Consider the following 15,936-nt stretch of genomic DNA (forward strand, 5'->3'; position numbering starts at 1 on the left):
TATTCTACAAAAATTATCTCTATATATCAGCATTTGTGCTGATAAATAAATAAAGGGAGACTAGTATAGATCTATTTCAAGCTATTTAGCTCTCATCAGCTAGCCATACCCTTACTGGGATTCGAACCTGGGTAAGGGTATGGCTAGCTGATGAGAGCTAAATAGCTTGAAATAGATCTATACTAGTCTCTCTTTATTTATTTATCAGCACAAATGCAACACAAATGTAACAAAGGCAACAGTAAAAATAATGGCTTTCTGTCTGGACGGTCCCTTGTGATGAGCCGATAGACAGAGAAAGGAAGCAGTATGCTTCCTCTTACATTTGGGCATACCAGGGGTTGTGACACAATACACACACACACACACACACACACACACACACATCCTAAAATAACTTAATTTCATATTTGTAAAGCAAATAATCAGTTCATTAGTGAGCACTGGACTATGACATTATGTGGTATTACTATTGATTGGCCATATGTGACTACAAGTTGGCAAGCAGAAAAAGGTGATTAAATATATAGATATAAAAAGGAAGAGTTTTAATTACATCATACATAGTTTTCATCATTTCAGCATCAGTGTGACTAGGTACAGACACCTGTGTATATAACAATATGAAGGGAAAATAATTGTTTAATCGATTAATTAAAATTTGTTTCACTGCAGCAAATATATGAGTCACTGTGACTCATAGTTGTAGCTGAATGTAGATTGTAATATAGAGCTTCTGAAAAATGAACAACCTGCAGAAAACCTCCAGCTTCTCTTTGAGTCCATTTATATTAAGCAAGACTGATTTTTTCCCATGAGGATGGAAAACAGTTTCATATTCATTGCATAAATTTGCTGCTGAATAGACTTCTTCTCCTGCCTGCTGTTTATCTACAGGCAGGAGTTATTTTTTTTTCTCTTCTATTAGAGTGGAAGCAGAACATAATGCAGGGGAGGGGAAAGGACTGATTACATAGAAAGAGATATTTGTCAGCAAAAGTGAAGCCATTATGGATCTCTAGTAGTTTACTTTATTGTCATTGCACCTCGTACATCGAAATTAAATGCCTTCTGAAATATCTGATATGACATGACATCAAATGTTGCATTAAAGTCAATGCTATTATTGCAGTCTTAACATAATTACATGATGTGAGAATCAAATCAGAGTTGCCAAATACAGTTTCATTTCATCTAGAAATACACTATTTGTAAATCAACACTATTCTGTATAGATAAAGATATGAACATAATGTTTCTCTAATAATTCTTAAAAATTGAGTGATAGAAATCAAAGGTTAGGGTAAGGTTGAATTTTATCATCATTACTTTTATATAAAATCCAAATGATGAGTCATTTTGGCAGAATGAAAGTTGTTAATATTTGACAGTCTCAGTGTCAGAGATTTCATGGACTGTCAAAATATGGGCAAACAAGTCCTTGGGGCAGAGAAAAAGAAGTATTGACATTCCCAAGACACTTCGTAGAGTTTCATTCCTTTTGACACCTTCCTTCTGTACTAGATTCAAAATAAAGGATGTTTGGCAGGAAGATAAGATAGCTGGAAGGCAAAGCTTACCTATCTTTAAAAAAAAAAAACCTAAGGAAACTCCGAATCAATATTTTCTTTTGCTGAAGTTTTTGCATTGAGCTTGTGTCATTTGCTTGCTCTGTAAATCGCTAAATAAAGTAAACTGTTTCCCAATTATAAAGAAAAAAAATAGATTGCAATTATTTTAATAAGCATATAAATAAAATATTTCCTACTTGATGAAAAAATGCTTCCATTAGTTTAGGAAAGTGTGATGTATTTTCTATGCTTTATCTACTCTTTTGCAGAAGAACTATTTCTATATTATACTATAAGGTATTATATTATACTATAATGGTTTATACTATATTTTTTAAATCCTTTTTTATTTTATTCAAAACATTAAAATGCAAACTCCCCAAAAAAGGGGAAAAAAACAAAACAAGGCTAAACAAGACTACACCAAAGAAAAGGTGCATAAATGAAACAAACATATACAGTGGAACCTCCGGTCACGATTATAATCCATTCCAGAACTTTGGTCGCAACCCAATTTGGTTGTGACTAGAAGCAAGATGGATTGCGCATGCGTGTACAAAAAATTGGCATGGAAGGTGAAATTGCCGCTGCATGGAAAATTGTTGTGGCTGTGTTTGATTACCACCTGAGGATGTTTTTATGACCAGAGTGAAACATTTAGCGTATTTTTTGGTCGGCACCCAATTTGGTCATGGTCAGAAGCATTTGTGACCCAAGTTTCTATTGTACATAAGTTGCCCTTCCTAGTTGAATACTGATAATTATATTTCCAAGATACAAGATCTGTGATACAAATATATTGCTGAATGTATAGCATGGGTTTTGGAATGCTGGTTGGGAAGTTCAGTTTTGCTGATGATTTTGAAGGAGTTGACCACTTTCTTTCTGGGAATGCTTGGAATTCCTTTTTGTTGTTTTTGTCTTCTGTTTTACTCTTTTTCAGCAATCATCTCTTCTCTCAACAATCATTTCTTGTCTTTTCATTTTTCTTCACATTCCTCATGCCACTCTTGTAGTATCCTGAAACTTCACTTGACATCCTTATTCTCTTTTCCTATACACTACTTTTAACTATAGTAGTTCTCAACTTACAACCGGTCCTTTAATAACCATTCAAAGTTTCAAGAAATGCCAGAAAAGCTACTTACAACCTGGGTTCGGAGTCCCAATGGCCAATACACTGCCCGTCACATGATCACATTTTGGGCACTTGGCAACCAGCCTTAATTTGTAGTCATTTGCATCATTTCTGGGTCACATGACCATGATCAATGACATTTTCCCCAGAAACCAGAATTTACTTCCAGTTTCCATTAAAAAAAAAATACCTCCCACAGCAAACAATCTGCTCAATGAATGACTGCACCATTCACTTTACAACCACCCAAAAAAAGATAATAAAAATGAGATGGCCCACCGAATGATCATCATGATTTAGAACTATAATTCTATACTCAATTACACTCATAAGTGGAGGAGGTATCTATAATTTGGTCCTCAAAAGTCTGCTTAATCTAATTATGATTGTGAAGCAGAAACAAAGTTTAATGATGGAAATGATGAACGTGAGAGACTCTTGTTCCAGATAAAATGTTCTTCCTTGTCTTCCATTTCCCACAGGTTGTTCTCTTTTCCTATTGCAATTTCCTATTCCTTTCCCTGATGATATTTCAACTATATAAAGAGGCTTCAGCTATTCTAATTCCTTAACGACATTCCCAACATTCAGCAATAAGGCTGTTTTGCATACATCATGAAAAAAAAGGAGAGTACATTTAAATTCTGCCTGCCAAATGATAGTTATTGTAATATATACCAAATCCATATGTGCTCACATTACTTCTGCTGCAAGAAAAATATGTCTTGCAAAGTCCTGAACACAGCTGTTATATGGCCCATATACTAAGTGAAACTAAAAATTCCATAGCTGACATTCCTAAAGATTTATTTCAGATCCCTCTTATGTTACACGCAACTTCAGTTCAAAGCAAGGATTGTGAGAGTGAAGTCACAACAGTAGGTAGTTATTTTCAATGTATGAGTTAAAGTTTCTTTCTAATGGTTTAGCGCTCCATGAACTTTCAGCTAAATTTCCATCTATCTAAAAATGCTAGTTGGAGGGGGAGCTGTGTTATTACAGCCTCTCCTAAGATTTCCTTGTTTTAATGGGATATTGAAAAGCCAAGTCAGTGATTAAATAGTGTGTTTGTGATATGGTCTGGCATATAGATTTGGGTTACATAAATACAGCTCTTTCACCTCGGGAAATCAAATGTATATGTTTAAGTCAGCAAGATACCTTAGAATGATTACAATACCAACATACCATAGAACATTTTATTGGCCTACTTGGAGGTATTGCATTCAGTGATGTTTGAAGGAAAATTTGAAAAGGCATGATACGATGAGCATTATTTCGCTTGCAACACAGGAAACATGAAAACAATGGCTCATAAATTGTTATATGGTAATTTCTATAAAAACATCCTCCCTCATTATTTATTGAAAGTCCTAAAGGATTATTCAGGAAGCTCAAGTACATTTTTATGTAAATTATCTGTTATCAGATGCATATTGCACAGTTATAACAAAGTTGAAAACTTTTGTCAAAGTGCAAGTAAGGTTCAATAAAGGATTATTTTATTTAGCCAAGCAATAAACAAAATGAGAATGGACCTTAAATTCATTGACAGTATAGTATAGCCTTTATTATCATTGTACATCATGTATACAATGAAATTGGTTAAATTTGTGCTAAATTCTGCCTATGTGTATTTTTACATATATTTCTGATAAGTGGCCAAATTAGAATAGCATACAGCTATTGTTATAAACTTTGTTGTTCCCATACAGTGCGCTTCTACAATATTTGTATTTGTGCTGATAAATAAATAAAGGGAGACTAGTATAGATCTATTTCAAGCTATTTAGCTCTCATCAGCTAGCCATACCCTTACTGGGTAAGGTACTGGGTATCTATTAGATTTTTATATATTTGTGTGTGTGTGTGTGTGTGTGTGTGTGTGTGTGTGTGTGTGTGTGTGTGTATGTATGTATATATATATACACACACATACATACACACATACATACATACATACATACATACACACACACACACAGATATATACATATACATACATACATATACACACATATACATATACATACATACACAGACAGACAGACAGATAGATAGATAGTTTACATGTTTCACAACTGATATAATAATGTTATTATTTCCAAAATGAAAGTAAGAAGCAAGTGTGAAGGAGAAAGGTGGATTGTTGGTTATTGTTTATGTCATGTAGCCAATGTGCCACAAGGCCCTCTTTATTACTACTGATAATTTATTTACATAAAGTTTCCCATTTAAAATATTGATCTTATTGGCTCAGGAAGTGTCTAAAACTCTTCTTAAAAATTATGCTTGGCTTATATTTGTTACCTGTCACACCACCTTTGTGTTGTAATTCCAGAGGAAACCACTAATGGGTTTGCCCAAAGATGTCTGCAAAAATTTATAGAACAAGATGTTTTTGTCTTATCAACAGAATGCTGTTTTGCCCATTGTGTTGGTATTTTTTTTATAAAACCACACTTTGGCTTATCAGTGCTGTATGAACTTAACAAAAGTTTCTTCTGACCCTCTTCTCTGGTTTTGTTTTGGTTATTTTCTTTTTCTTTCTTCAACATCAACAAATCAATGCTGCAAAAAATAATAGTGGCTTAACTGATCCTTGAGAAATTATGTTGGCCCACACTATGTTTTGATACTAAACAGTTCACTCAAACTTCCTATAGTCAAATCGTTGATTAGATTCACATCTAGTTTGGACTGCTGTTGAGAAGGTCATCATGGGAAAGCATTTTCTTTTCTTTTCCATTATACACTAATTTTCATTCATCCATCCATTTCATTTTCATCTAGTTATAGATACCTAGATGTATACACAGACTGTTTAATCATGCTTTGTTTCCCTGCCAAAAAGAGCCTCTTGGACAAATAAATATTGCTTTCAAAGAGTATCTCATGTATCAGTTTCTCAGTTGCACCCATGGTGAATTTAATTGCTATTCCCTCCTGCTGATTTGACTAGGTAATGCAGCTATGTTCTCAGTATACTATATGCATGATTATCACTATAATCTGTTTAATAGGCATGGACAATAAAAACAAGTTTACAATATTATACAACAACAGAAATTCTTGTGCTAGAACAGTAGGTTCTATTTGAAAGATACGTTTCATAAAATGTTGTTTAATTTGGTGTATTCTTCATGAGCTGTAAAAATTTAAACTCATGGCAGGTTTTGTTATTAGGTTATAAAAGCAATTGAAGAAGGGTATCGTTTGCCAGCGCCCATGGACTGCCCAGCAGGCCTTCACCAGCTGATGCTAGACTGCTGGCAGAAAGAACGTGCAGAAAGGCCAAAGTTTGAACAGATTGTGGGCATTCTAGATAAAATGATTCGGAACCCAAATAGCTTGAAGACTCCTTTAGGAACCTGTAGTAGGTAAGTTATGAATTAGATTCATAAATTGTAGGATAAAATTCTAGACAGCTTTTCTTTGTTTCAACTGTTGTTGGCCCATGATTTATGTATTTTGTTTCAAAAAAATTTATACCACCATTATTATTTGGGATAAGTTCAATCATTCCATATTCCAGATGCTTTTACAAGGGCAAACTAGGTATTAAATCTAGGTTATAGTGATGGTACAATATATTGATGTTCCTTATCATAAGCCAAAAGAAAATGACAGCTTTATCTGTACAGATTCCATTTTTTTTAAAAAGATAACCATTTGGAACTAAAAAAAATTTTTTAGAATTTGCCTTTCTCATTCCAAATAATTGTTGATTTGCTTAATTAACTTCATACTGGATTAGGTCAAGATATCTTTATAGACCGCCGTTGAAACAGTATAAATACTTGATGTAAAATTGTGGCCATTTGCCTTCTGGGCAGAATTAGAAGATCAGAATACTGCTATTTGAAATGCTAAAAGGACAGAAGAGTATGTCTGCAGAAACACTATAATTGGACGGAACAGTGATAACAGTGATAATTTGATTATTTTAACAAAATTTATGGAATTTTATTTAAAATAATTATATTAAACATATTCGATGCGTGTTTAATTCTTTTTTTCAAAACTGATAGAAAGCACTATTGGATATAATTTTCTGTGCAAAAAGAGGTTGAGATTTTATAAGGTGCCAGGATGCCTTATAAATTGTCTTATGTGAAATTAATCTGTCCAATTAATCTTGCTTTGCTATAGAGAACCATTTTTGTGATATCCGGGTAGAAGCAGAAAGCCCTTCTCAATTGTGGCACCCAAATTATTTTTTGAAATAGTACATGTTAGCTCCCATTAATTGCCCTAGTTCTGCCCACCTAGCAGTTTGAAAGCATGCAAACACAAGATTAATAAGTACCACTTTGATGAGAAAGTATAACAGCATTCTGGGAGCTGGTCTACATGACCACCGAAATTGTCTTTCGACAACACTAGTTCTCTTGGCCAAGGAAGAGAGATGAGTCAGACACAACTGACAAGGAAACCTTTACTTTTATCTTTTTTATTGACTTTCACTGCCAACCTTTAGACAATTTAGTGGCATTTTTGCTTGCTGAATGATATTTTTAATTGATGCATTTTTTGCTATTCTATTATTTCCTTTATGTATAACTCTACAGTACAATGTAATAGTTAAACATAATTCAGTGGTCAACACTATATGCTCCCATTGTAAAAAAAAAAAAAAAAGTCCAACAGTATGTTAGGGGGATAAGAAAAAAAAATATAGATGCCAGTCATATAATGCCATTATATAAATCAGTGGAGCAACTGTGGCTAAAATATTATGTGAATTTCATGTTTATGTATATCAGAAATGATATATAGAACTAGAGAAATCTCAGAAGACAGCAACTAAGATGATCAAGGGATCTGCAGTGACTTCCTCATGAGGAAAGGTTGTAATATTTGGGCCTTTTTAGTCTAGAAAGCAAACAAATGAGTGGGGAAGGTTATTTGAGGTGCATTATGCATCATTATTCTATAGCCTTTATGGTCATTGTACAAAATAAATTCATAATATGGACAAGGAGAAGTGGAAAAGGAAAAGTCATTTCTGCTTTCAGAACATTCTAGGATCTAGGTAACCAATGAAATTGAATCCTGGAAGAATCAGGCAGACAAAAATTATTATTATTATTTTTACACAACACACAATTGAACTTTGAAATCTGCTGCAATGAAATTTTGTGCTGGCCACCAGGTTGGTTGGCTTCAGACAATATTTAGAACAGTTTTATTTTATTTATAAAATGTATAGACTGCCCATCTTATCTCAAGGTAATTCTGGTGGCTTGGAAATCATGGGGATCTTTGGCTATTAGCCATCCTCTGAAGACCATCTGCTGGAAGACCAATGAGCATCTTGAACTGATCATCTTCTCTTTTATAATTATTTATCTCTCCGCCTCCTCGCCCAATTTTTTTTCATCTTCTCTTGGCTTTTCTACAAAATTCATAAGAGTGGTTGGTGACAACAGTTTGTTTTCCCATTGAAGACACCCATCCTTTAGCTAAACAACTCTAAAGAGGCTCCATTTCATATGCTCCATTTTTTTAGGAATGTCCCCTTCAAGTGGATTTGAACTGTGTGTCTATATGCCTTGGTGTCACACTGTAAACCCTGTAAACCCATTCAATTTGTGATCCACCCTCTGAATGCAAGCTTTAGGGTGCAGATTCAGAAGCTATTGTAACCATCTTTTTGCAAGCCTAACATCTAGTATATCATATTAGAATGTCTCTAACTTTTTTTGTAAACCATCCAGAGTAAGGTGGATGGATGGATGGATGGATGGACGGACGGACAGACAGTTGATAAAAGCATCACAAATTATCTTGTGGCTTCCTTACTTCTTCAAGAGAGCAATCAACTGGTCACCAACCTTCTCAGCCTGGCGCATGGGAAAAGGGAGCATCTGAGTGGCAGGAAAAGGGAGCATCTGAGTGGCAGGCACACATGCACGTACCCTCCACTTGCACAAATGGAGCTTTGCATGTTAGTGGAAGATGTTTGTATTCACACATGAAACTCCACTCACGTGAGCATCAATCACTTGCACTCAAGTAGAGGACGTTTGAGTGGAGGGCGCTTGTGCCTGCACATGAAGCTCCACTCACACAAATGGACGCAAATATCCTTCACTCAAGGATTGGAGCTTTGCATGCACATGCAAGCACCCTCCACTCCCACAAGGGGAGCTTCATGTGCATACACTTGCCCATCTCTCTGATGGCCCGGTTTCAAACAGCCCACGGTCTGGTAGTGGGCTGTGGCCCAGGAATTGGGTACTCCTCAATTATACTACCACCCACACATTTTCCTCATGTCTCTGCTGAATTGCTCTTATCAATCTTAAATTTAATATTAAGGGTTCAAAGCTTTCTAACTCCAAACAGAGAAAAAATATTTCTGAATCATTGGTTCCATACATTGTACGAACAACCAAAGATTAAGACATAGTGCAGTAGACCGTTACATATATTGTTCCTCCACTTTTCTCTAATTCTGCTGCTTAATCACGCGCAGGACTGACCATATGACAGGAACCTTTTGCAAATATTGTTTTCTCACCCTCAGGAGTCTTCTTTCCTCCAAGAAGGCTGTTAGAATTATGTGGTCAGCCCAGAGTCAATTGGAGTCAGACAGTGTCTTAGTTTGAAATAAACAGATAAATAAATAAAATTCCTCCGAGGCACATTCACTATCAAGACTGTGACACTGGCAAGCGCGAAAAACCAGAACTATTTGGATTTCTGGAAATATCTTTATTGCTAGTAAGGTAGTATAACAGAATATTGAAAGCCTGCCAAGGCTGTTCTCCAGTTCAACATATACCTAGCATAATTAAAGCAGTATTACTTTCAGTCCCTTTCTCACAATTCTCCCTAACTACCTGTAACTCAGGAATCTTTCCTGTAACATCCCTGGTTTTCTCCTCTAACAGCTGTGCACCAGTCTTCACATTCCCAAGCTCTATTAGACATTTCATAGCACTAGGCCAAGCTCATGTCTTGTCAAAAAAAAGCACTTCTTTCTCTCAGTGAAGCTATATTGGTGCCTATTACTAATGCTATTGAGCCAGAGGGGCTTGTGCTGATCAGTCCTGCATTAGACTGAATGCCAGACAAGCAGGAAGCAATTAGCATATTTCCAATGGCTTTATTAGCTTGGTTGTAAATCAGCTAACAGATGCTAGGACAGCGTAGTTGTAAATTAGGCAGATAATGATCTGAAGAGAATCTCTCACCTGTAAAAAAAAAAAAATAGCAGGCCTGTTGTAGAATGATAGTCTAGAGCTACTGATATCCACAAAAATCTTGTCCAAGGATCATAAATCAAAAAACATATCCATAAGGTACAAATCTCCTATCTCTATGTTTTCACAGTCCTCCAGGATGAGATAGAGAAGGCTATAATGGTTTCTTAGGAACCATGTTCCAAATAGAACATTGCTCTCTCTCACACACACAAAATTTAATTCCCTGCAGTACGAACTCCATCATGACTTTCTCTTGCTTCCGAACTATTGAAGCTTGACTTTTCTTCAATAATACACACAAGTACACACATATACACAAAGAGACATATATTGAACATATTATTTTCATTGATGATAATTGATTATTGCTTAATAACTCTTCTGCATCCTTTTTCAAAGTCTCAGCAAGAAAAGGATTCTACCACTAGTGAAGCAATTATATTTGTACTTTCTACCTAAATAGATATCAGAAACATGCATTATCCCCATCACTGTATTAGATTAGATATAGTCATCTATTTTAAATAAAAAGTTTCATCTTATATGGATCGACATGTGCAAAATTAAGCCTGATCTTCAAGGAGAACACATAATGTAGTATACGATTTAAAATAAGCTTCTTCTTCTTCTTCTTCTTCTTCTTCTTCTTCTTCTTCTTCTTCTTCTTCTTCTTCTTCTTCTTCTTCTTCTTCTTCTTCCTCCTCCTCCTCCTCCTCCTCCTCCTCCTCCTCCTCCTCCTCCTCCTCCTCCTCCTCCTCCTATCCTTCCCCTTCTCTTACTCTTTCTCTTTTACCATTTCGGGTGTTGAGGGATAAGAAGCAACTATATTTACTTTACATTTAGTATTCTATTTTTCATTATTTAAAACAAAGATGATTTTATTTTGTTATAAATTTTGAAACATCTAAAACTTTTAGATGACTTCTATGATTGTAACTCAGCGGTAGATTCAGATAAAATCCTTTATTACTGTTGATGACCAGATGTAGCTACAATTTGCTAACAATTTTATGGGGATGAAAAAGGAGAAGGATAAAGATAGCTGGGCAATTTACACAAAAACAAGGAAAAAGGAGAGGAAAGGAGAAAACAGCAGGTAAGCACTGGAGTACCAGACCATTTCTAAAGCATTAATAGTCTACTAGAATGTTACACAGCAATATAGGTTTGTACATGCTTAACAAGCATTTCTTGGCCTTTTGCTTTTTATTATTACATTTTAGATTGATTATATTTCTACTTGGTAACAAATACTGAATTATGTTTCTTTTTATCTGAAACAATATTTTTCATTCAACCTAGACCAATCAGCCCTCTCCTGGACCAGAACACTCCTGATTTCACAACATTTTGCTCTGTAGGAGAATGGTTGCAAGCAATCAAGATGGAACGATACAAGGATAATTTTTCTGCTGCGGGTTACAATAACCTTGAGACAGTAGCCAGGATGACTATTGAGTAAGTGAACTGTATATTGCCTATTTCTGCTTATCTTTGTCTCTTTTAATTGGCAGAGGAGAAATATTTGGCCAGGTTATATAAAATTTATGTATTAAGAAGATCCCCAAGATTTAGTCACCTAATTAACACCTTACTCAGCCTTCTATTAAAAAGGGGCGGAAGTACCACAGAAAATTCTGGTCCCTTACTAATATCTGTTTAACTATTATAAAAGAGAGTTTGACTTTGCAGGGTATTAGAAACTATTCTCATTTGGGGAGCTTGCTTTTTGCTAGTTAAGTACTTCAATATGGTTAAAGACAGCATTGACCAAAGGTAGCCCCTTCTAAGCATAAAGCAGATTCTTATTATCGTTTCTTGGGTTTTTTTTATCCAAACAAGTGCTTCATATTGAGGCATTTTCAGTGTTCATATTGACAACCACACAAGGAGTAAAGAAAGTTGCGCTTCAGAGCAACATGACTTGAGGACATTAAATATCTCAGTGTGCTACTCTGTATGACGGATTGTCAGGGAGAGTTTTAAATCTGAATAAAAGTTGTAAAATGTTAACATGGTGCTTCCTCTCTCTCTCTCTCTCTCTCTCTCTCTCTCTCTCTCTCTCTCTCTCTCTCTCTCTCTCTCTCTCTCTCTCTCTCTCTCTCTCTCTCTCTCTCTCTCTCTCTCTTCCTTTGAAAAAGAAAAGCAATAGCTATAATTAATATCTTAAGAGATATATGACCTTTACTGCAGGGTCATGTTATCTCCTTGGAACATATACCCTTGCCAATTAATGGAAGATAATAGCAATTTTTAAGATTTTATTTGTATTCTCCATAGTCTATGTCATTAGAAAGCACTGTGCATGTATGCCTGGCTTTTCAGCGAAAAAGCCAGGCATGCCGATAACGCATTGAATATCATTTGGTTGTATCAGTATTGCTGTTTCTTTTCTGTTCCCCTCTACTGAAAGATTACTAATGTTGGATTTTCCTCCCTCCCCATAGTGACATAATGAGCTTAGGAATCACATTGGTTGGCCATCAAAAGAAAATCATGAGCAGCATTCAGACTATGAGAGCACAAATGTTACATTTGCATGGCACGGGCATCCAAGTGTGATGAGACATTTCTCCCTTCCAAGGGAGGGGACAGACTTGAGAGAACAGTGCCAGCCTTCAGTCTTCATGAAGTGCTGCTGGAAGACACGAGCCTTCATGCAGGTGACAGAAGGCCCACCAGAAGCACCTACAGACTTGAACTCCTAAGTGCCACCAGAAAGTTACTTAAAAAAGGGAAAACAGATCTACTAATGGCGGCAACAAAAGAAGTGACAATAAACAAAGTACTACCTGAAACACCTACGAACACCTTGAACTCTCTAACCTCCTTTTTATCTAATGGACTTTTTAAAGTGTACATAAAGGATTTTAAAAAGAAAGAATATATTTGTCAGATAAAAATCATGATATTGTTAAAAGTCAACCAATATTTTCCTTAAAATTTTCATTTCAAACTTGTTTTAAGAAATCAGTTGTGTTCCTTTTTCATATGGATCTTCTTTTAGTGTTGCATTTATATCTTTGGACCTCCTTAGTGCTAAGCATATGACACATTATTACACTGGGGAGTTTTGAAAGATTGTACAAGTTTCTATAGCCACAAGAAGTGTAACAGGGAAATGTGTATCAGGCTAGCTACTGGGTGGGTGAAGCAGGGTTGGCCAGGATTTTTTTTTTCTTTTTCTAATTTTGGCATCTATTTTTGTCTGTTTATTCCACACCACCTTGATGTGGTTTGCTAATTGGCAGGAAATCAGGAAAGAAAAAAATCATTGCCAAGAGTTCTGATATTTTTTAAAATAATTTTGTATAAGTAAATCACACACTCTTCTTTAAACAGGAAATGAATAAAATGGTGAACCTAGCAATAATGTTCCCTAAAAATGCCTAGGCACTTTTTAAGAAATGGTTTGAAAGATGGTTTTAGTAGGTTGCCTGGGTTAAAGGAAGCTGTACAACTGCAACTTTAAATGGGTTGAAGCCCTTTCACGGAATGATTGATGGTACAGTAGGTGTATAAACAGAACAAGTACAAGTACTATAGTGTTGCTTAGCCTTTTAATCAGAGCACATTGGGTGTTTGTTCTTGCAGGGGATTGGGTATCTTTTTATTTTTTCAACAATGTACATTAGAAGATCTAGGAGAAATAATAAGCATATGGCTAATATGAGATTAAGATGAATGTAGTCCCTCTTGCAGAAGTAAAAATGTGAGGATGCAATCCAGAGAAGAGTAGGCTTTCCTACATTGCATATAAATCCAGAAAAAAATTGCATTCAGGTGGGTGGATAACACTCTGTTTTTATCAGCCAGGGCTTATTTTCTGTCCATACTTCTATCAATCATACTATTTGAAACGTGGGTAGGCAGATGACCTCATTGTTAGATTGCTTTCCTTGTCATAGACAATCTCGTCTGTAGTGGCAAGCAATGACAGGAACCCAGTCTGCAGCAATTCACATAATCCTTACCAGTGTTGCTACTAATAATGTACAAGCCAGATGTCAGGGTTCCAAGTAACAACCCATATGAAATCAAAACACCAGGGTTGACCCCAGGTATACATATCTTTCTCTGGTTCACACACTTAGAGACAAGCCCAGTTCAGAACGAGGAAGTCATACACATTGAAATGAATGTGATTTCAAAAATGTAACCATGCTCTGAAAGTCCTAGGATCTCATGGGCCCCAAGTCTACCCATCATTCTCTGGATTGCAATTCTCTTGTGCAAGCTCTAATGAAATGAATGACAGATGGACAACAGATAACAGGGCTTGCATGGGACATGTTCCTGTCAGATGGTGCCTTTGGATTTTCTATTACAGGTGTAGGAATATAAGGCAAGTGGCACTTCAACATTTCATTGTGTGTATGTGTGTGCGCGTGTGTGTTTTAATGAGCTGCTTTAGGGCACATGCATTCAGAACTTCTGACTGAAAGACGATTGTTGAGTGAGAGAACCGTTTTTTTTAAAAAAAAATACCAGTTTTAATTTAATATATGTGTACTTGAGTTGAGTGAAATATATAATTACCATAAGCAATAACAAAGTGTGTCGCAGGACTATATATGAAACAGGTGACTAATGCTGTCAAATATATGAAAATCGTGAGCTACCCAGCAGTGAATAGCTGTACTTCCAAAGAGAACTGGGATGCTTCTATTGGTTTTCATGGAGAAAGATCCCAGGGATCAGTCATATAAATTAAGACTTGTTTGATAATGTGGGCATCCACAAAAAGAAAAAAAAAATGAAAAAAAAAATAACCCTGTAAATGTTCCTTTGTAAAACTTGTACATTTTATTTATACTGTCTTGTTTTGTACACACATTTATGTGCAGTGAGCTCTGAATACATTGAAAATGCACTATATTTTTCTATTTTACTTAACAGAGCATCACAAAAAGGAACATGTTTTTCAGTGCTATATAATGTGTTTTCCCACGTTTAGGACCAAAGATAGTTACAAAGAATTCAAATAGATAATTTGCCCTTCCTCCCATTTTCTTTTTCCTTTTACAGCACTGTACGATGTTTTATTTGTTGTTTTATTTATTTATTTTGTTAGAATAATAATTTTGATTATGCTATTTTTTTCTTCTTTCACCCTTTGTTAAAGAAATCTGTAAAAAAGATAAACAAAAATATTTGAATTAACATAACCCCATTACATAGACACTTCCATTTGTAATCTTTGTAATAGACTGTAAATATATTTTTGGAAATATAACTGTGAATAAGGGTTATTTGTCATTGTCTGTCTATATAGCAACTGCAGCATTTTATAGCTTTCTCTAGATGTCATAATTCCTCATTAGGTATATTCCTCATTAGGGAAACTGATAATTTACTATTAAACTGAGAATAGCTGTTGTGTTCTTAATGTATAGATATGAGCATTTTGTAGATTGGTTAAATTGGTTCATTTAAAATATTACTTACATAATTGGTTTCAACAGCCTATGCTTAGATACAAGTAAACCCGAAGCACATACAGAAATAAGTTTATATTCATGATCTGTGTTGATTCCCACAGTCCACATGCAAATATATTCTCATATGTCACTGGGAAGGGGAGGGGGGAATTTAGGTAACAGCTAAACATGGAGCAATTAGAGATGATGCCAACCATCATGGCAGTTGCTTGCTTCGAAGCAGGAATGGCGTATATGTGCGGATTCAAAGGTAGCCTTCCATTCTCTCTATAAATCCCCAAAAGACAAATTATACTGGTGTTAACAGCTTGGCCTATCATGAGTAGCATTTGCACAAGAGGAACTATTCTAATTGGTTTATTGCTCTGCCCGTGGATCGGGCCTAAGGCTATAGTTCTAATCTCACTTCATTTGATTACAACAGTTCCATTGGCTATAATTGTTTTAGCTTGTGCCATTTGCTTGCAAATTTACACCTCTAATTATCTTCCTATATCTTCCTATATAGATTCCGTAGCTAATAGTGTTTGTGTGATTGCAAAAAATAAATGAGCGCAGTGCAGTTTGGTGGA

The 15,936-nt window shown here is 35.4% G+C and overlaps 1 protein-coding gene across 7 annotated transcripts in view; it reads left to right on the forward strand.

The window, feature by feature from the left end:
• EPHA7 (EPH receptor A7) overlaps positions 1–15,171 on the forward strand; it is a 161,863-nt gene extending 146,692 nt beyond the window's left edge. For 6 of the 7 annotated variants that reach the window (XM_087718731.1, XM_087718733.1, XM_087718732.1 and 3 more), the window contains 3 exons: positions 5,896–6,089; positions 11,226–11,381; positions 12,371–15,171. In XM_087718731.1, the coding sequence (XP_087574857.1) occupies positions 5,896–6,089; positions 11,226–11,381; positions 12,371–12,485 (465 nt within the window). In that variant the 3' untranslated portion in view covers positions 12,486–15,171. Of the gene's footprint in view, positions 1–5,895; positions 6,090–11,225; positions 11,386–12,370 lie in introns of those variants that run through there. The other variant, XM_087718735.1, reaches the window with a different exon arrangement.
• Positions 15,172–15,936: the final 765 nt, after the last annotated feature.

The sequence above is a fragment of the Thamnophis sirtalis genome, unplaced genomic scaffold, assembly GCF_051295495.1.
Source record: "Thamnophis sirtalis isolate CommonGarterSnake01/CBP01778 unplaced genomic scaffold, rThaSir2_p1.2 scaffold_6, whole genome shotgun sequence".
In the NCBI taxonomy this organism is placed as follows: Eukaryota; Metazoa; Chordata; class Lepidosauria; order Squamata; family Natricidae; genus Thamnophis; species Thamnophis sirtalis.